The sequence below is a fragment of the Lycium barbarum genome, chromosome 3, assembly GCF_019175385.1.
Source record: "Lycium barbarum isolate Lr01 chromosome 3, ASM1917538v2, whole genome shotgun sequence".
NCBI classification, from domain to species: Eukaryota; Viridiplantae; Streptophyta; class Magnoliopsida; order Solanales; family Solanaceae; genus Lycium; species Lycium barbarum.
The window spans coordinates 133,499,375-133,521,893 of NC_083339.1; the positions used below are offsets into that span (position 1 = coordinate 133,499,375).

The window sequence follows — 22,519 nt, forward strand, 5'->3', positions numbered from 1 at the left end:
GCATCCTCCGGCGACCGAAGTGCACAAATACAGAAGTTGTCGTCTCTCACTCAGCCGTCGCCATCGCCGTCTCTCTCTCAACTGTCGTCGTCGTCGTCGTCGTCGTCTCTCTCTCTCTCTCTCTCTCTCTTCTCCCTGACTGATGGTGATGGCGACAATGGCTTACAACTCCGCCGCCCGTAGCATCGTGTCTCCTTCAGCCGGTAATTCCAGATCCCGTCATTTTTTGGTGCCGGATCTGGAAAATAGTGTTTCTTTATGAGTGTATTCATTACTTTTTTAGCATACAATTCAGTGTTTGGGTGTATTTTATTTCTTGTATTCAGTATTTGAGTGTATTAGTTAATTTTTAGTGCAAAATTGTGTTTGTGGTGTATTTTTATTTCTTGTATTTTGAAGGATATTTTTTTATATATAACCGATTTTAAATATAATAAAGTGAATACAATGTAAAAGTAGGTACAAATGAATACAGTTGAGTTGAATACATTTGACTTGAATACAACTTAGTTAAATATATCTAAATTGAATACATCGAAATCTGACTTGAATACATCAAAATCTGACTTGAATACAACGAAATCTGACTCAGCTGAATTTTGAATACAATCTACTGTAGTGTGTGAATACAATCTACTGTAGCTACGAAATGTAATTAGCTAACGTGTAGCTATGCCTAAAAAAAATAAAAAACCCCAAAATATAGTCATTTATGTAAGCTGCCCTAAATTGTATCCACATCGATTTCAATGGTCCATTTAACCCATCTTGTTTCAATCGGCCTATGTATTTAGCCCCTCCAAGTTTCTACCCTACGTCACTTCATTTCCTTCTCTCTTTCCATTAGGGTTTCTAGCCATGGCAGCGGTCTACTTTCCATATAATAAGTTGTTCAAAAAGAGTCAATGTAAAGGATGCGCATTGAATGATGGATTTAATTATTTAAATATTAAAGATTTAGAACTTATTTTGGAAGTTGTGGGGCCAACTTCTTTCAAACTTGCGATTTTGAGTATTGCAACTCGTGTAGATCAAAATCTCTTCATTGATGCTTGTCTTTAGGCATCAAATAATAACAATCGTATGAAAGGTTATTTCTTAGACTTTAGAAGGTATTTTAAGTCTAACTTACCTTATATTTTCAGTATTATTTATAATTTTTTGTTCATCAGTTTTTTTTTTTTTTTTTTTTTTTTGTGATTTTAGGGAAAATAAACAATTAATTAATAAATTAAATGGTGTTCCGACCACGACTACGATTGCTTCCCTGCTTGACGACCCATTTTTGGGTCAGTATGAGGTAATTGCTTAGTTAAGAAATTTGTTATGGTTAAAGTCAATTAGCTTTGTCTGTTTGACATTTTTGTTGGAATTCTAGGTTTATGTGGTGTAAATCTAATGTAGCTGATTTCATTGTGTGAACTGGAATCTGATTAATGATATTTGTACTTTGTTTTCTTCAATCAAAGATCTTGCCATTACATTTGCTCTCAATTATAAACTGAAACATTACTTATTCTTTGACTAGCAACCCCAATATTGCATGATTAATTCACTTTAGATTTTAGTTATCTTTGTCTTGTCAATTGCTTCAAGATCAACATAATAACATGGAAAAACTCTATTTCAGCCTGTCACCTACTTGGTAGAAGCAGACCTATTCTGTTTCATGGATACTTGTCTCCACTATGTCTGCAAATATGGTTTTAAACCAAGAGACTGGTCAAATGCAATTAATAATAATTGTTGCTCAACAGGATCAAAAGGTACCTGTCAAAAAGGTATGTTAAAATATTTGTGTCTGTTTTTTGTTTTAGTTATACTGTTTAGTATTTTATTTTCTTTGTTGTTTACAGACATTATCAAACATCTAAAGTTTCGGATCCCAAGACTTCAAAAATTGCACTGTTAACTGCCTTCGGCTTTCAAGCTGAAAAAATCTGCCGCGACCACTTTAAAGACTACTTTAAATTAGGCGACATCCTTCTCTTTCATGTACAACCATTTCTAACAGTTGATGAAGGAAAGATTACTCAAGTTATTAGGGTAATTGAATCCCGACCAGGTAATCTTGTGTTTTGGTTATGTTTTGATGTCCCCTGTTTTTTTACAACAAATGGCGCCTGATTCTGATTTTTAACAATTTTGCCACTTGGGATATCGTAAATTGTTAGTACATTTTCCTACCTTTTGAAAGTTACCTCTCAATTGCTGTTAGATTTTTTTTGACAGAAAAAGATCTTCAAGATTAGTGGTCTTATTGCGGATTTCACAGTCCCAGCCCCTGCGATATATTTTCTCCAATATCTACTTTTGTTGTTTTTCATTTATTTATTTATTTGCTTGAAAAGATATATTGCATATATGTTTCATGTTACGGGAAGGATATACTCTATTATTTACAAGAATTCCTAAGCAAAATTAGGGGCAGAATCAATAGCTACTATATGAACTAAGCAGTTTGTGATGATTCCCTTCCGCGAAGATGTGTGATAAGTGGTCTGGCGTATCCAAATGGTCCAGCAGTAACCTGCAATCTATTGTCATATGTGAGAAATTCGTGAATATTACTTGTTGCAAGTATAGATAATGTGTGTGTGAGTCGATGTTAATTTCGAGCGGAGTTAGATTAAGTGCTCCTGTGATTTCCAGTCCTTTGTTTTAGTCCTGGAATTTCAGCTCCTAGGCATGAAATATCATTATTTATAGTTTTCGAGAACCTTTAATCCTTTCCCCTCTATAGGCTCTTATGACATCTCGTATGCCACTTTGTCTAGTTTTAGCGTAAAGACACCATTTGTGTTAAGCCAGTCAAGTGGGTCGCGCCGCGCCGCGCCGTTGTTAAGGGGCCGGGTTGGGGAGGGAAAAGGGTGTTCGGCCCAGCCCCTATCCGAATACACCTTAGCCTAACCGGGCAGGGCATGGTTTTGTTAGTGGGCCGGGCCTTTTTTTAAAAATTAAAAGTTCTAATACAAAAATAGAGTTTTACATTTACTAATAATAATAAAATTTACATTTTACATCTAATGATAAAATTGTTAAACTAAAAAAAAGTTTAATCATTGTTAAATTAAAAAAGCTAGCCGTTGTAAATTTAAAAAACTAGTCGTTGCCAATTTTCTTTGAATCCCTAAATTTATGAATAAACTACACTTTAGTCATATTTTCAAACTGTAAATACCCCTCCATTCTTCTTCATTTTCACACAATTCATCCACAATTCTCTCTTTATCTAAATTTGCTATTCAACTAGTATGCATTACTACTTTCAACTTCCATGGATAATCCTCCACCTCCACCTTCTCGTCGAGTTCGAAGATCAACTTCAAGTGCGGTGTGGATGCATTTTGAGCGAGTAAATGAGGAACATGTTAAATGTCAACATTGTGGTGACATATATCTCCATAAGTTCGGAGCGCCGGATATTAGACTATTAGGGTGTGTGTGTGTTGGGGGGGGGGGGGGGGGTTACCGATGTGTTGCGTAGACACTTGTGAAAAGGCACGAAATTAAACTTTGAAGTTTATCTCTTCTTTAACTTTGTCCATCGGTGTTAGCCGTTTAATTTGTATGTTTTGAACTTTTGATTTGGAATATTTCGCCGTTCAAGTTTGTATGTTTTGAATTTGCAATGTTATCAATTTAAGTTTTAAGTTTTATTTTAAACTATTTATGTAGATGTTGATATGTCTATTTGACTGGACACGAAGTTTAAGAAGGAAGAGAAAACTTTCAAACTTGTGGTGTTAATTGAATCACATATATTTTGTGTGGCTATAAATCATTGCATAAAGGTAAATTGTTTTCAAATATAGAAAGGGATCATTCTTTTTAGCACGGACTAATAAAGAAATAGGTTCACGTAAATTGAAACGGAGGAAGTATTATATTTGATATAATCTACGTATCCACAGTATATATGACATGCTAATGGAGTTTTACTTTTATATAAAACTATCACAATCTAATATATACTATCTATGAAAATGTATCAAAGGTATATTTGTTGAGAAAACAAGATTGTCTAGCTTTAAAATACAATCGTGCTTATCCCAATAAACATTGTATACGAGTTCAGGAGTTCAATAGGAACAACACTTAATTGAAGTGTCAAAATGGAAAAAAGTGACAAGTTTAGGAGGCTGCATATGCATTAAGCCTTCTTTATATTTGCATCATATGCTTATGGTCCTCACCTTTTTAAATTACTTACTCCTATTAGATTAAAATTGCTTATCTACAAAAAATAGTGAAAATAGTTCTCATAGCTTCGCTATTTGTTTGATTCTTCTGGTAGCAAGTTAATTATTGCAAAATTAGTATACTACATTTTGTAGCTGCAGATTTTGTAATCTCTTTATGTTAAACTATGGAATTAAATACGATCTAATATTGCAAATTTAAACTATTTTTTTTTTTAATTTCTCACCCGGTGTTCGGCATTTGCAGCCCGATTATATTTGGATTTGCGCCGCATAGGCCCTATTCGGGGAAGCGCTCCCTGGACATTTTAATAAGGTAAGATTATACTCAATTTAACTAATACTTTTATTTAAACAAACACCCATATCGATATATGTATGACTTTTTTTTCAATAGACCATTCTCAATTTTCTTTTGAAGACAAACTTTTCATTGACATGGAAAAAAAAGTTAAGGGACTTCCATATACATTATTTAAGACACAAAGTTAAACGTAGTTAAGTAAACCATATCCAAGCTGACTTTATTTGTTCTAGTTCATATTACACTTTAAGACATTGAATGATAATATATTGTGATGCTTATTGGATAATTTTATTGTAGATGTTTCAATAATTGGTTCGGATTTCCCACTACTAAAAGCCATATTTGTTGGTTATTCAACAATGTGTGCCTACTGACAAATGAGACCAAAAATGACATCAAGACAGTATTTTACAGTAACTAAATGAATTTTGTTACCTAATACTCCAATTAAAAAACCAATTAATAGTAATATTTTTTGTAATGAACGAGAGAGGAGGCCACATGTGATTATTGTTCGTTTATCTGCTTAAATTAAAATAATCAAGAATGAATATATATATATATATATATATATATATATATATATATATATATATATAAAATTAACGTATATATGTATATAATCGTTTAAAATTCAGTGTATAATCCATGCATTTCGATTAGGAAAAAATAAATAGTAAATTTGGCTGGTCATTATACAAATATGCCTTAATTTATTCATCGTTTTAAAACTTCTGATTGAAATTTGAGATTATTTCGGTTGATATATTTCTAATTTGTTTGATTTTATTTTAAAAAAAAAGACTTCGGATTGGCAGTTACGATGCACCTGCAATTCCAACTATTATGTGTCTTGTGCCCAAAATATTATTGGATCCGGCTCCTCTCCATTTTCCCAAGTTCTTACTGGAATAGGTGACATGTGTTCTATTTTAATATCAATAGTCTAGATTAAATTAACTACCCCAAGGTCTTAACCATGATTAAAGTAATAAATATTTCGATATATTTCTCCCAAAATGTGGTAACCCACCAATTGAATTAGGATACACTAATTAATATTCTATTAATAACAAATTATCCTGCACCAATTAACCCTTCAAAAGTTTAATGTTTTATATTTACAATTTATTTTTGCCAACTCTCTTTTTTGTCATTGAACTTGGATATTTCAAGCTAATCAATTTTGAGAACATCTCTTATTTGTTTTGGTAGCAGAAAGCTACCTTTTGAATTTTTTGAACAATGATATACAACCTATATTAATTAAGAGTTTTTATTGCAGGTGATGTCAAAATAAGCATATTTAAAGCAAAAATCAAGAACATACTTTCGAATATGAAGTCAAATTTATAACAAATTAATAACTAATTTGTTCAATTTATAGAATAAGAGAAGTAAAATTGAATTGCTTAGCATGAAACTACCATTTTTCAATTATAAAAGAAAAACGAAAGCAGACAAGAATAAATAATGAATGATTGTGAAATGTTGTAATTTTTTGGAGCATATATGAAAATATTTGAAATTTCTTCAAACTAATAAGAGTAAATATATTCAATATTAATTAGCCAAATCATGGTTGGGATCTTGCTTAGTCAATTAAATTTTAGCCTTTAGTTTTAATATATGGAAAAGGCTCAAATATGTCATCGAACTATCGGAAATGACTCATTTATGTCACTCATCAATAGTCTGGCTTATTTATGCCATCGCTTGTTACCAAAATGACTCATCCATGCCATTTTTCATTAACGCCGGTTTTATAATATTAGATATGGCACATGGCCTCTAATTAGAAGTCTACGTCGTTTAATTAAACCAGCCCAATTTTAAATCCCAAATTATTAAAAAATCCAACCCATACATCCTATCCCCCCACAACCATAATCTAGTTGGAGGCCACGTGTCATATCTGGTATTGTAAAATTAGTGTTAATGAAAAATGGCATGGATGAGTCATTTTGGTAATGGGCGATGGCATAAATGAGCCAAACTATTGATGAATAGCATAAATGAGCCATTTCGGATAGTTCGATGGCATAAATGGGCCAAACTATTGATGAGTGACAAAAATGAGTCATTTCCAATAGTTCGATAGCATATTTGAGCCTTTTCCGTTTAATATATGTCATGTCTCACCTATCCAAATAAGAACTTGGAAAAAATGGTGGGAAGAGAAATGAAGAGGAGCTCTATCCAACACTATTTTATGTGAAAAGCCATTTAAAACCCAGCCTCCTATTTTCACCAAACGGTCTAAGCTTTGTAGTATCCTGGTGATTTTACTTTATTCTAAAAATATTTTTGTCGTAAACACTTCCATAAGTATACTTGAGTATCAAATCGAAAGCCCACTAGTTTGAGTAAAGAGAATAGAGAGATGTCTAGTTCTCATTTAATTTCTTCTTGTTGACAAATCCCAATAATTATCAAAGTCATATAGCCATAGGCAGAGTACTCAATCAATCTATCAACAGTGATAATTTTTATTTTATACACAAAATGTTGCAGTCACATATAAGTAACCTTGATGACAAACATGTAAATGCTAAGTAGTAACTTCAGCCAGCGAAGTGACATTTTAGTCTAATGAAACTAAAATATCTACATCTTGGACTTTGTACCTCCAAATCATAAAAATATTTTTAAAAAAAATCTACAAGTTTCTTGCTTCAGCAAGCATAAATCTAACTAAAGAAAAGTAAAAAAGCAAGTAAAATGAATCAGAGTGTGTAGTCTTTGTGATCAGGTTGTGTATTTGCCGAAAAAGTTGATTTATTCAGAAAACTCGAAGAGCACTTAATTGGACTTGTTGATGGTAAGCTGCATAGCACTGGAAATTGCTCAGTAACCTTCAAATTTTGGCTAGAGTTTTCATCAATATGATGATTTCCCCCACGTGAGCCAATGATAGATGTAAGAGCAACAGCCAATGCAGATTGAAACTTTGGGTCGGATGTTATTGCTTTTGTTGCAGCTGCAATTGTGTCTTGTGGTAATAAAGATTGTGTAGGCTTCACGCTAATATTGTTTTGTAGATAAGATTGGGAAAGAATTTCTTGTGACCATCTTGCAAAGCTGAGAGAACTAGCGTCTTGGTTCTTGTTATAGGCTTGGTTACCGTTACTCCAAGACATGGGAAGAAGAGGATTAGACTCGAAGGAACTGAAGTTGAGAATATTTGTGGAAGAATTATTATATTGCGGGGGATAATTACTACTAGTCATTCTTTGATGGTGGGGCAATAAGGAAGTGGATGAGCTTGAGGTTAAGTCAAGAGTGATTGTAGGAAACTGAGAGTGCGATGAGGAAGAAATGGACGAATTTGGAAGGTAAAATGGTTTGGGTTTTGAGGTATATGATTGATAGTAGTTGAGTGCATTAGTAGTGTTAGTTGCCGGTTGATTGGGGCCTGATCCAGAGCTAGATGAACCGGACAACAGCATGGAAGCAGCTGCTGAAGTGGTGAAAGCCATTGATGTGGCTGAAAGAGGAAGTGGATGGTTATGTGTTCCCTCATATGTAGTGATCAAAATTGACATGTCCTGAATGCATCTTTGAACCTGCAAAGCAAGATTTTCTGAATCGTGAGCTAAAAAGAATAGAATACATGCAATTAATTATTGATACTCAAAGCGATCCTATCTTTTACGAACTATTTTTTTCTTTTAAAAAGTGGTTTCCTAACAAGCACATCAACTATAACTCCAATTCTAATCATAGTTGTTGAGATTCAACGCGCGAGACAAGACAGTATATTACCTGCTTTCTTACAGGGCAGGATGGAGCTACCGTGCAACGATAGTAAGCACGAGGACATGGGTTTCCTTTTGCAATTTTTTGTCCATATTTTCTCCATTGGCATCCATCGTTCATCTGATGATGAGAAAGAAAGACAAATTCATTACTAACACAAAATGCATGGGTTGTTTATATTCTTCACTTAATTTAACCAGCACTACATTATTAACCTAATGAAATGAATTCTTCATAGATCCTTACCGTGGGGGTATCACATCTAACTCTGACCGAAACCTTCGCTCTTTTGGTAGGGTTTTGTTGTGCGACATCATCTTCTTCATTCCTCATTGTCTTGAGAATTTTGTGGGGTGGCCATGTTTCAGCTCCTTTTCCGTCCTTAACTTCTCCTAAGCTATTTTCTGGACTGAGATTTGAAGGTGAAGAATTCGCACGTGTATTCGCAGACGATTCGAACTTGCAATCCAATCCTAGGGTTAGGCCACTTTTATCATCTTCTATTGCCTTATCTTTGCTCAATATTTTGGACAACTCCTTTTTTGTGTCGCTTGAAGTCCTTCCTAGGCTAAGGGACACAAGTTCAGCTTCATCGCATCTATTATTAGTATTAGATCTTTCAGCATCTCTTTGAACAACTTCCTGGAATTGCATTTGAAGGTGCCGATAATCCTTCATAATTCGATCTAAGTGCGTCTTCAGCCTTTGATTTTCTTCCATTACCTCTTCCATATCGGCTTTGGCTGATTCGAGCTGATCGTCCTACAAATCAGACACACACCCAAAATTAAGAAATGAGAAATTTGATCAAAATATATGTATGATGAACAAGGATCAAAATGTTCTTTTTGTGATCATTAGTCTTACCCAAGAAACACCGGCCAGAAGAAGACAACAAGATGACGAAATAAACTTTTGAGAGTTATTGTCGTACATATTATTAGAAATAACTACTTCCTCTGTCCCAGAAAGATTGACACTTTTCGCTTTTCGAGAGTCAAACTTTTTAATTTTGATCGTGTGATTTAACATAGAATATTTTATTTTTTTCGAAATAAAATTATATATTTGAAAATTACGTAAAAGTCACCATAATTAATAATTTAAAATATTTAAAAGACGTATGAAAAAACTACGGTCAAAGAACAACTCATTTGACTCTCAAAAAGCGAAAGTGACAATTTTTTTGCTGACGGAGGGAGTACCATATAGATGACCAAAGTTGGTTATCCAAAAGTCAAGACAGGTCGGTTGTGATCAGGAGGGATGACTACGCCCTACTTCAGTTGCTTTGGTCAAAGGTTTTGAAATTAAAGACTGAAAATTAATGTTTGGCAACTCTGCCGGTTACGATGACTTTAATTAGCTAAAATGCCCAAAAGTTGACTTATCGTACATGTGATCTGGAGCCTCCAATTACCTTAGGCTTCACATTTTGATCATCAGCTCGATTCTTTCTTTGCTACGTTCTCATTGACTATCATGTATATGAATATGCCTTGACGGGGAAGACATCAACTCTTTTAAGTTTATATAGCAGTAAGTTTATATAGCAGTCTCAAGCTAATATATACTAATAATAGTTTATTTCATAATTAAATATTTGTAGTGAATCTGAGCAAAAGCTAGCTACTGGTTCCGTAAACTCATATATATTGTACTCTAGATCCGCTTTCCTTCCATATATTATATGAAGATTTTGCTGTAATAATCAATGTTAAAGAAATCTTGCTGGATACATATATATATATATATATATATATATATATATATAACATAATGACTTCATATATATCTACTCCTTTCTCTCCAGGTTATTTATAACCAACTACTATTATAAAATGTAACAGGTTATAGTAATTAAGATAGAAACAAACCATGCATAAATCAAATATCATGAACACATCTAACTCAAGAAAATGGACAAGATTGAGGGAGTTACATAATTATACCTCCTTGTCACTGGCGAGATCCTTTTGCTGAGAGGACTTGGAATTATCGTCCTCATGGGCTTTTCTTTCCTTGCCAACCTGAAGCATAGAAGATATCATCTCATGAGATCTAATACGAAGTAATAGGTGAATTAGGAAGCGTAGCTTTAATTTAAATTCCATCATATATATTTCGTGTTTGGATTATTTATATAATCATTTGATTATTTCCCAATTGGCGTCTAGTTATCAAGTGATATGACACTGCAGCTGTTTGGAGTTGTTTTCAATTCTCATGCAGAGTATAGATTTAAATTCTATAGATGTACTTCAAATTTTATCTTTATCTTTCGAGCTAGGATTTAATAGTTTCAACACAATTTTAGAACCATGCAGACATTTTCAGATGCAGAGTACTTCATTATCTTATCTTCTACATATTAACAAGTGCACGACTACTTCTGGATAAATATGTTCACTATCTCGTCGTTACATCATTGAAATTAATAAAATCCAGATCACAAATAGCATACATCTGGCAGAGTTGACGAATATATTTACCTTAAGAACATTACTATCTTCAACAAAGCCTTCGTCATCAGCTTTGATCTTCTCCTCTTTAACTACACCTCCACGAATATTTGGTTTTCTGAAAGCAGCCTCCATATGCATAGACCTTAATTATCTTCCTCTTTATCTCTTCTTCTGGCTCTATATATTTTTTCTGTGAATTCTACCTTTAGCTATATCTGAAAAGCAAGTTATGGTCTTTTTTATAAGGATGAGCCAACAATATTTGACTTGTCAAAATTAATTAAATTCAAATTCATTGGCTTACCAACACGACAAACAAAAATGTCAATGGCCCAGTAGTTGCACACAACTTAGGACTATACTGATCGATAATTACGTTTACTTTTTCTAATATAGAAAGCATTGAAAAAGAAAGTGCTTGATGAAGAAATCAACTTCAACGTTTAAGTCTTACATATAACATGTCAGAAAGAGGGTTTTGCTCCGCGAGGGTCGGGTCTCCACACCGTGTCTGGGCTAGCCAGTTGCAACAGCTAATTAATATTGCTGAAGCTTCCTACGTTAAGGGAGTCACATGACCACATTGCTTGCTGGTCAAACAGGTAATTTAGCCATTATAGGATTTGTCTTTCACAAGTTAAACGTAGTACCTTTGGGTCAATTGCCAGTAATGATGAGTCCACTTTTGGATCTTTCAACAGGCAAATCTAAAACATATATATTGTACCCGCTATTGTTTTGGTATAACAATGCTATTAAAAAGGAAAGCTTTCTCCATATGAAAAGTTTCTTTTTTTCTAAGGATTCAAATCCGAGACATCTAGTTAAAAGATACAGGGATTCTGCCCATCTCACATACTTTTTGGTGCGCGGTCATGACTCCACTAATTAATTAAGTTGCATTATAAGCTATGAGTAAAAAAGTGTGACGCCCATGATGGAGGGCGGCCTATGAGGACGGGTCAAAAGAGAAGGACTAACATCCTTCTAAGCTGGCAAGTTTTTTAAGAAGGGATTCACATAACACCTTAGGTGGATCCCAGTTAAAAATGAGGGAGGAAAAGGAAGAGCATTCATTATCAGGCGTAACACAAAATTCCTATGTAAACACGCTAATGTGGTCAATGATGGCGTACCCCAACCCCAAGAGACAAATCTACGAGGCCTATTGAGAGAAAATGAACAATAAACGTCATGAGCTTGGATTGTGACAAAAAGTTGACCTCAAGGGATATTTCTTTTTTAATAAGGGGTAGATATATCTAGGAAACGTAATCTAGGCGTAGCTAGTATCAAGAAAGACATGCAGTCACTCTTATATTATATTTTTGTTTTGTTATTTTAACTTTAATTTTATATAATTTTGTTTTTCACTACAAATAATTTAACAGAGTAGGATCAAATAAATCTGACATATATATAAAAGCTTTTAGAACTATCATATTAAGCCTCTTAAATTAACAAGGGACGAACATAATAATGTCCTTAAGCACTCCAGATGATATCCGTACTTCTTATTTTACTTTTACCATAGGAGAGAGATATGATGTAGGGCGTGAACTTAATTATGTATTCAAGTCTGACTAAGGTAATTTATTGACTTGCCTTAGAGACGTGCAGATTGACAATCCAACTTTATTACTCCTCGGATAAAAAAAAATGTTCACTTAACCTTTTTTTCTTGGTCCAAAAAAAAAATGTACACTTATTAAATCAAGAAACAATTAATCTTATCTTTCCAGATTTTCCCCTATTAAGTGTTATGTGATTAAATCCTAATGTCTATTTAACTAGGGGTAGTTTAGTCAATTTACATATATTTTTTCCTTGGAGTGAGTAGTTTCTTAAGGGGTGTGCAAATGACTAAGTGGACTTTTTTTTTTTTTCTTCATCCAGAGGGAGTAATATAATTCTGTTATTGCACACCCCATCGAGGGTACGGTGATGATCATTTTGTTAATAGCAAAGATATTATAATATGCACAAATTAGGAAACTTAATCAACTTGTAATTATCCAATAGTAATCATAATGGCAGGAATTAAAAAGTCTTGAGTTTCATATTTGGTCTTAATATATACCCTGTTTAATGTCCAGCTAAAGCATGGAAGCCATATTATTATTTCCTCTGTCCAATTTATGTGAGAGTATTTTAATTGCAAAGGGAATTAAAGAAAGAAAAAATATTTTTTAAACTTGTGGTCTAAAACTAAACATAATTTTTATTTGACTATAAATCATGTCATTAAAGGTAAAATAAAAAAGTTAAAGTTAAATTATTTTTAAATAAGGATATATGACTTTTTTTGGTAATGAACAAAAAAGAATATGACACATAAATTGGAAAAGATAGAGGGAGCTAGTAACATATATTGTAGTCTAGTATTTGAGCTATTTGTCTTAACTGCAAACGCCTTTTTTGTCAAATTTGGTTTTTCTTCGATTAGGTACATATTCCTTTTTGGGTAAAAAAAAAAGGACCGGAACATCACTAGATTAAACAGACTAAAATATGAATTGCCTTTTTATATATCAAGGACACGTTGAAGCAAAGAGGATTTGTTTCTTTTTCCTTCCATAATATTGAGGCTAGGTCCTTGGCCGACCTGCCTAATTTATCTATTCCCTTCTTTAAATTCAATTTGGATTTTATCTAAAATTGCAATCTGTTAATTGATAGTACCAAATACTACAACTTTTCCACTTTCCACGCATAACATTATCTTCCCCTACCCTCTATGTCTACTAATTAACAAAAAGAAAGGAAAAGTGGAAAAAAGTCTAGTTGTAGCCTTCTTTGACAGACATTTAGGTTACTATTGTTTACTCATAAAGTTTTTAAAGAGAGTTAACCTTGTCATGATACGAAATACATTCACAAATTTTGATCGTATGCAAAAGGTACATTGCAAATTTACCAAATCATACAATAACTATCTCAGCTCTACGATATCTTTGGTTTTAAATCATCCTAAAACAACGTACATGGTACTTTTATTATGGATCTACTCCCAAAATTTCTAATGTGTAATCTTAGCATTTTGTCAAATGTCACTGAGGCTTGTGAAGTTGTCAGTGAATGAAGTTTCAAAAGATAAATGAGGAAGAAGGACATGAGTACTCTGCTGTAGCTACCCATACTCCTGAGTCCTGTCAATTAATTAGTACTTAATTTATGTCTTTTTTAGTTAATGTACCACGTGAATATGTGCTTCATTTCAACGTCTTCGTCAAATTCAAACTGGGAGGAGTACCACTTGCTGATGGAAGAGGTGAACATATGGTCTTTGACCTGGCACTGTTAATTAGTTTTCCAGCTGCTTGATGACTTTTCTTGTTTTTGGACCATGAAAAATTTATTATAAATTTAGCAAACACAAGTCAGCAATAACCATCCCCCTCTAAAATGTTCAATCCTCAAATAGGTCTTGATGAAAAACATTTTTTTGTTTAATACTACTACTACTAAGGAGCCGTTTGGACATATATGGTTTGAAATCATGAGATGAAACCATGATTTGAAACCATATTTGGACATACAATTTGAATTTCTTAAGTTGTATTTTTTCTTATAGACATAAAAACCCCACAAGTTGTGAAAACTATCAAAATATTCTCAATTCTTATATAATCTTACCAAATGAGCAAGTCATAGTTCATAACAAAATTAATATGCTACTAGAAGGTCTTTCAAAAAAATACAACACCAATTGATCAAACTTTAGTTCAATTAAAAAGAAAATAACATGAATAGTAATGTAAATACTCTTTAATATAATCCTCCCACATGGTAGACATAAATAAAGGTTGGTAAATGGTTGGTGGGAGTAATTGTTAGAAATAGCTACCAATTTATGGGTCTTTTTTTACAAAATATAAACTTATGGGTCAAGTTTTATATTTTAAAATTTTTGAAACCATGAGATGAAATGCACGTGCAAACGCTGATTTCATCTCATGATTTCAAATCATAGTTTCAAATCGCATGTCCAAACGCCTACTAGATAATATACAGGGCAGGAGTCGTAGGTGACAAACCCCTGCCTCCACAAGGCCATTTAAAACTAAAAACTAAAAAAACTATTGTTTCCAGTACACTTCAATTTTCACCGAAAGGATGAATGTGTAAGTGTTGACTATTAGGTAAAAGCATGAAGCCAGCATTACATCATGGATCAAAAGTTAATTATATATATTGCATGGCCAAGAGTTACACATTTGTTTACAAATTTTAATTTATGATCGGTTTATCCGTATTCATTAGTTTTGGCTTAAACTTCTTATATATGTTAAAAAATTTACTAAATACATACAAGTAACAGACTTAAACACAGTAAATCGAATAGATTTGAGAAAATTTGAAACCTGGATGTATTAAAATTCTACGTTCGCATCTGGACGTAACATATACAATTTTTTGCCATATTAGTTTCCCTCCATTATACGTACTAAGTGTTGAGCAGGAATACCTACTCTATCACGTAAGTGTTGAGCAGGAATACCTACTCTATCACGTAAGTGTTGAGCATGAATACAAAACATTTTAGGTTGAGATCTATTTACAATCTGTACATATAAGAACTAGGGTCACTGTACGTACTTTCCTAAATTTTATGGGTCATATTACATGCATTTTGACTTCTATATATGTTTCCACACCTAATATATAGCCAGGTTAGAGGCACACATTGATAAAATGTACACTAGCATATGGATATTGTTTGAAGATGTGTGATCGAGTAGGTTGTGGTCTAGCGGACATGAGCGGATGTAGAGGGTAACTTACGAGGTTTATTCAATTTTAAGTAGCTTTGACTTGGACTATATGTACTAAAATTTTCACTAAGAAAAAAAAAATCAATTTGAATCTAATAAATTTAATAGATAGTGTTAAAATCTCGAATTCAAACTCATAAAATTAAATTTTGAATTTGCTTGTGATTGTGAGGAAAAGAGGGGGAAGAGTTGTTATGCCTAACATGTAAGCAAAGAGTTGTTATGCCTAACATGTAGGCAACAATTATTTGACGCAGTATTGATTAATTATCATAAGGTCTATGACGTTTCAATATTTTATTATTGTATTATTGGGATATAATTTTATAGGCGTTATATAAGTCGTTTCATCATGCAGATATTTTATCAGTTTCCTTTTCTTGTTTATTCGGAAACATGATCCAAGAACTAACCAATTTTTTAATATAATACAGTTTAAGACTTGGTTTCCAATCAGTCGTACAAGCAACTTAAAATAAGAGCGAAATGATAGAGAGACAAATCATCCTATTAATTGTATTGTGTCAGAGTGGAAGCCATGCATGTAATATATTATGAAGGACTTGAACCCGTTGTATTTTTACATCATTATGACTCTATGAGTATTAGTTCGAATCTTCTATTTATTACAATTTTAACAAACTTTTACTTATAAATATATATTTCACATCAAAAATACGGGTTCAGATGAATTCAGTGTCACAATGCTGCGTCCGCCTCTGCCTACAACTTTCTTATTATTATTTTTTTTTGGCTAAATTCTTAGCTATGTTAGCTAAGACGTGGTAAATATATAAATAGAAAAAGGTCAATGCTTTCGGTTAGCGTCTAATTAGTTTAGGCACTTGCTTAAATAACTGAGATTCATTTTCTAATCTTGCTCTGAAGTGTATTATCTTTATCTTTTGCTTTTCTTGTAACTGATCGTACGTCATCATTAAATAATAAGTACTGGAGTAGTATATGTTTTTGGTTTAGAATCGTCCTCTTTGGTCTAATAATAGCTAAGACATAAAGACAATCAATCAATTTTTCAGCAGACTGTACCTTATCCTGTTATCCAATGCCTACTATTGTTTTTCATTTCATTTCGTTTCTTAATATGCTTTGAGTTAGAAGTGGTCCAGAATTTGAAGTGTGTGGCAACTGAATTTTAATTATTTGTATTTATTAAGTTTTAAACTAATAAAATATATATTAAATTAATTTTTTAAGACAAATATAAGGTTTAGGCTAAAATTACTGAGTTCTCTTGAATTCATATGTCAACTCTATATCACCCTGCCTTGAGTTCCAACTCAACCCAATTAAAAAAGAATAATTTTTTGTCCAATCTTAACGTATGAAAATTGACTTTTACCAATTTATTATCCAATCATAAGTTCATAACGTATGGCATTTGACTTTTATCATTTATTTTCTTAATTTACTTTGTGCCTCTAATATATTTTTACAAATATCTTTTTCTGGGTTCACACTTCATACAAGAGATTGCTTGAATAGAAGACACTTGACAAAGGATAGGAAAAACGAAAAGAGCGGAATAGTAAACAATTACCAGCTGATTAGTTCATTTAGCCATCATTGAAATGCTAACACACACAAATGTCATCAGCTACATTTTTACGCAATAGGTGACGATTAGCCAAAATATCAATTATATAATTATACTTAGTGAAGTTGTCCGCGCTTCGCGCGGTCATAAAAAAATTACTCCCTCCATTTTGAAATGTTTGTCTGGTTTGGACTTGACACGAAGTTTAGAAAAGTAAAGGAGACTTTTGAATCTTGTATTTGTTAACTAAAAGATATGTCGAATGTACCAAAATATTTAAACATACCATGTGGAAAGTTGAAATCAAAAAATTACCAAAAAGAAAGAGCCTCTTTTTAAAACGGACTTAACCACTTTTGTTATTTTCTACTTTCGTTAGAAGTTATTTTTTTTTTTTAAATGTTTTCGTGGAAAAGAAATTCAACATATTTTGGCCAACTAAGCATGGCAAAAGTTTAAAGATATTTACCTTTGTGCCAAACTCACCAATAAAAATGACCAAGAACTTCTTGATTAAAAATAAATAAATTAATTCATGATGGTTTTTAAGGCTGTCCCAGTAGAATAGGTATTTTCTTAAATAAAAAAATATAAAAGAAAAGAAGGAAAAAAGGGGTTTCGAAAGATGTGGTGGAGTGGAAACAAAGGAAAGTGAGCACCTTAGATCTTGCACATGAATACAACTAATTGACAAATTATTTTTTTGCATAGGTCATACCTTTATTGAGTCGTGAGATAGAGTCAACGAATTCTCAAACTCCAAATTATTTATTCCTCATGCCAGCTAAAAACTAGCCAATCAAGATACAAGGTGATCAGAATGTCAATGAGCTTCATGTAGTAAAATATTTACAATTTGGACTTGAGTGGTGCCAGATCAAAATTATTTTATACCTTCAACATATATCTAAATAATAATAGTTAGACACGACTTTGCTTTGCGGTTGAATTTCACATTCATATAAAAATCGGCGTGACTATATCTAAGTTAAGAACAATTTTTCGTTGATCAAATCCAAACAGTTGACCACCAAGCAATATTAATATGCTCAAGCATACCTGCATTTTTTTCGTCGATTTATTCCCATTACATTTGTTTAGTCATTCCATTTATTTTTTATTTTTTTAAGGAAAAATAATCCAAAGACCTCTCTCGTGGACTCAAAATATTAAACTCATCTACCTTACTTTTGATTTTCTTGTGAAAGATAACAGTTTAACTAATAAAAAATTTATGATATTCCAAAACAGTTCTTTTGCGGCATTGATTATTTGTGCTAGTTTTTGCAACTCAAGCAAATTAAACTTTTAAAATAATGATGTTATATATCCTCACAAGTCATAATAGCTCTTCTTCTCCTCCTCCCTTTTTGGGACAGTGTTCTGAAGCTAACAAAAAATTGAAATTCAAAATTCAACAACTGAAACTGCAGAACATCGTCCTAAAGTTCAATCTTTCTAGCACAGACAACCACGTAAGCTTTATTGGAAGGGATATTCCTTGTGTTCAAAAACAGTGGTGAAATCCGGCAAATATACAAATAACAAAGCTTTTATATAACCAATTAATTGAAGTTCAAAGCTTCTTTGCGCATTGGAAATAGGAGCGAGATGAAGAGCAGAAGTACAAAAGTTTTTCCCCACTAATTTTTAGAGTCAATTCCTCAAATGGTTATTGAGGTTGTAGAAAAATCTAACTAAAGTAACTTTTGAATTTTTTTGGACAATAAGGCCGGTCATCAAACTATGCCCATATTTCCAAAAAAGTAAAACATTCCATTTTTAGACATAAGACCCCTTAACTTATTTTTAAATTGTATAACCCATTTGAATAGTTTTATTTTATTTTCAAAATGTGAAAAGTATTAATTCATTTTTTTTAATAATATTGCAAAGTTGTGTCTAAAGTAGAAAATAAAAGAATATAGTTGACTGATAGTAGAATTAAGCACGACGCTTAATTGTAGATTTTTTTAACTGATTGTAAATAATTTTTCCTGATCTATAAAATTTTCGACTATCAAAAAAAATATTTACTATTTTTATTTTCTTGGAGATGAACTTGTAATAGTTTTATTTTATTTAAGTACTACAAATAAGTGGGTTACAATTAATATAAATATTTATATTTTTAGACAGCATATGTACAACTAATTGTTAAAAATGTTTTCATTTTTACGAAGTAGTTATCCAACACGAATTTTTTTTTGATAAAATTTATCCAAATATTCTACATGCATCATGCATCTATATAACGTCTCATGTGTCTCAATTATATCCAAGCACTTTCATTCATGAAATGTTTAACTTCCTGCTTTGAGCAATAGAGAAAGATTAAAATATTTCAAAAGAAGTTGATATAACAAAGAAAATCTTATAGCATACTTAAAGTTTGAATTGCTATATTGTTTCATTCTAATAACTTGAAATAATACTTTGATTTTTTTTTATTATTATTATTATTATTATTATTATTATTATTATATATATATATATATATATATATATATATATATATATATATATAAACAAGAATTTCGGAGTACCGAAAAATTGTGCCTAGATAATGAATTTTGTAATTTAAAAATGGGTTAAGGGGATTATGTCCAAAAATGGATTGTTTTACTTTATTGGAAACAAGGGCATAGTTTGATGACCTTATTGTCCAAAAAAAATCAAAAATTATTTTAGTAGGACTTTTCTATAATTTCAATGATCATTCGAGGAATTGACTCCTAATTTTTACCGTCAATGTTCTTTTCTTAATTACATTTCAAACAATGGCTAAAGATTAAATAACGGCCAAAAAACTAACCAACCCACGCTGTTTCTATGGTTTATTCTGGGAAGGACCCAAAGTATCAAAGACGGCCCGTTTATACATACAATTTGTAGGCCTTGTAGTTGGAGCCTGGAGGTTATCTATAGGGGGGAAATTTGCACGATTGTCTTTATCCGGGGTGGTCTTTAATTTTTGTCCTTCGCCTAAAACCCTTGAGTTTCGGATTTGAACCCCAACTCAATCAAAAATTATAAAAAAAAAAAAATTGCAAGGCAGAGTTTGCCTTCAGGCATAAGACAAACTCTGCCTTGCGCTTTTTTTAATTATTTTTTTTTTGACTTAGCGAGGATTCGAACCCGGAACCTTAAGGTATTTTCGGCTACTTTTTTTAGCGAAGGACAAAAATTAAAGACCAACAATTGAAGGGACAAAAATTAAATACCAGTGCCTTTGAAGGGCCAATCCGCGCAAAAAATGATCTATATGTGGATGTCTAGTTATACAATTTTATACAATTTGTAGACCTAGTGGATTGTCTAGTTATCCATTTTCATTCGGGCCATTTGCACTTTTGTCCCTATGTTGTGCTGGTCTTTTTGCCCTTCTTTAATTTTGGTCCTTCAAAATCGAACTTATGTTTAGAGGGGTATAAGTTACGCATCATAATATTCAGAAGTTATGTCAGCGCCCTAAAGAACTTATGCTCCGCTAGACATAAATTTAATTTTGAAGGACAAAAGTTAAAGACTAATCCATTTGAAGGACAAACCGTGCAATAAGACGGGCCATATAATTTTCTGGTCGCGTCCACGACTCAAATTGGAAGAAATTGCACCGTTTGCTCTTTAAATGGCTGGTATTTAGTTTTGTCTTTCAAATGAGCTGTGATGTTTGGCCTAAAATGCATATATTTATTTATTGTTGTCTCACATTTTAATATTTTTAATCGTCTTTTGAGTATTAATTATATTACTTTGTGCTTAATATTATATTTTAACTGTGTAGGAATAAAGCTATGTGATGGAGCAAAATTGAATAAAATGTGAAAGAAAAATAAAGAAAAACAAAAGAGATGAGACAAGAGTGGGAAACATAATTATTACGTAATGATTAGTGCACAATTGAATTTTGAAGAAGTAGTACTGGCAGCCAGACACACGAAGACCAACAACTGGAGACAAAGAAATTGGACGCGAGGTGGAGTTTTACTGCATTACACAGTGCAAAGGAAAGGGTTTTTTGGAATTAAAAGTCTTCCCAATTTGTTTTGAACTCAGTTATTTTATATGAGTTTTTTCTTATACCTATAAATAGTTCATAAGACATATTTTTACATAACTTTAGATAACTTGAAACCCTTAGTTCAGAACTTTTGACCTAGAGAGAGCTTAGAGTCGTCGTGGAGGCCGTAGTTACAGGGTTTTACCTTCTCTTCTCTGTAATGCTCGTTTTTAAGTTTTTATTCGGATGATTTGTTAATTTTCCTCCGTGTCTATGTGGAGCTAAATTCTTTACTTCTAGGGTTTTAGCCCAAACATGAAAGTTAACGTTTGATTATCGTTATATATATATATATATATATATATATATATATATATATATATATATATATATATATATATTGATTTTCCATCTTCGGGTTATTTATTTATTCTTAATCTTAATTGTTTGATTATTTGTCGAAATAGTTAGACACTATCTGTGGCGTGTGAATTGAACTAGAGATGGGGAATTTGCATGAGTAATAAGAATAAATAAAACTTGTTCGATTAATCATTTCGATAGAAATATACCCTTTAACCTCGCTTGGTTGAATACGGAGATATAAATGCGTTCTTGTTACCTCTGGCGACCATATGAATATAGGCGTTATAGTAGCATCTATAGGCTTGTGAGCAACTCGGAAGATACTCATAAAGTTAACATCAACCCCTCAACTAGTAACCCATAGGTAGAACGATTTGAAGACTCCACTGGGTTATTAGTGGTCATAGCCCTAGATCTTTCTCTTCTCTGGTAAAAATCTATTCTTTCTTGGTTGAAGTTCAATATTTTATTTCTTTATTTTTAGTTAGTTTATAAATATAACTTTGGATTTTATTTCTTATTTAGATAATTAGCATTAGTTTAATTTAGTAAATAGTTAATCATAAGTCCCTGTGAGTACGATATCTGGACTTTAATCCTATATTACTTGTACGACCGCGCATACTTGCGTGTGCGTTTGGGAGCAGTCTTTAATTTGTGCCTATCCAAAATTGAACTAATGTCAAGAGGGACATAAGGGCGCAGGACATAACTTGTGGTATGAGATATTATGATGCGAAAATATAAACTTATTTCCAGCAAAAAAGTTAGTTTATTACGACGGATAAAAATTAAAGACCAACACAAAATAGGACCAAAAGTGCAAATGACCCTTCAAATTGTGTTGGCATTTTGAATGCTTAATAACAGGGGTGTCAATGTATCCTTAAAAATCGACTGGACCGACCGAATCGTACTGTACCGAATCGATTATTAGGTTTCTTTTGATAATACCGTAAATTTTTATATTAAGCTATAACAGTACCGAATAATCGGTAGGTTCTAAATTTTATAAAAATATCGAACCGTACCGATAAATGTATATATTAAAAATATATTTTTATATTAAATTTAAATATAATAAAGC

At 32.3% G+C, this 22,519-nt stretch overlaps 2 protein-coding genes across 3 annotated transcripts; one reads left to right on the top strand and one right to left on the bottom strand.

Moving 5' to 3' along the window:
* Positions 1 to 708: 708 nt before the first annotated feature.
* Positions 709 to 4,995, top strand: LOC132634216 (uncharacterized). Of its 2 annotated transcripts, XR_009580081.1 has the most exons (5): positions 709 to 1,112; positions 1,207 to 1,300; positions 1,631 to 1,781; positions 1,857 to 2,065; positions 4,450 to 4,995. XR_009580081.1 is itself a non-coding variant. In XM_060350502.1 (4 exons), exons 1-4 carry the CDS (start codon positions 1,084 to 1,086, stop codon positions 1,910 to 1,912), a joined length of 330 nt encoding a protein of 109 aa, XP_060206485.1. In that variant the 5' UTR covers positions 711 to 1,083; the 3' UTR covers positions 1,913 to 3,450. The 2 variants fall into 2 exon arrangements, 1 of the variants encoding a protein (XP_060206485.1); XM_060350502.1 differs by lacking the exon at positions 4,450 to 4,995 and having other exon boundaries at positions 711 to 1,112; positions 1,857 to 3,450.
* A 1,985-nt stretch (positions 4,996 to 6,980) lies between these two features.
* On the bottom strand, positions 6,981 to 10,957 carry LOC132632667 (WRKY transcription factor 72A-like). The gene is made up of 5 exons (XM_060348691.1): positions 10,761 to 10,957; positions 10,221 to 10,298; positions 8,515 to 9,030; positions 8,275 to 8,388; positions 6,981 to 8,075 (listed from the first exon to the last, which is right to left on the bottom strand). Exons 1-5 carry the CDS (start codon positions 10,869 to 10,871, stop codon positions 7,236 to 7,238), a joined length of 1,659 nt encoding a protein of 552 aa, XP_060204674.1. The 5' UTR covers positions 10,872 to 10,957; the 3' UTR covers positions 6,981 to 7,235.
* Between the last annotated feature and the right edge of the window lie 11,562 nt (positions 10,958 to 22,519).

Coding starts and splice junctions, on each gene's coding strand:
- LOC132634216 (XM_060350502.1), top strand. CDS start 1,084: ATGAAAGGTTATTTCTTAGACTTTAGAAG. Junction 1,301..1,630: donor CATTTTTGGGTCAGTATGAG/GTAATTGCTTAG, acceptor ACTCTATTTCAG/CCTGTCACCTACTTGGTAGA. Junction 1,782..1,856: donor AAAAGGTACCTGTCAAAAAG/GTATGTTAAAAT, acceptor TGTTGTTTACAG/ACATTATCAAACATCTAAAG.
- LOC132632667 (XM_060348691.1), bottom strand. CDS start 10,871: ATGCATATGGAGGCTGCTTTCAGAAAACCAAATATTCGTGGAGGTGTA. Junction 9,031..10,220: donor ATCTCGCCAGTGACAAGGAG/GTATAATTATGT, acceptor TCTGATTTGTAG/GACGATCAGCTCGAATCAGC. Junction 8,076..8,274: donor CCTGCCCTGTAAGAAAGCAG/GTAATATACTGT, acceptor CTTGCTTTGCAG/GTTCAAAGATGCATTCAGGA.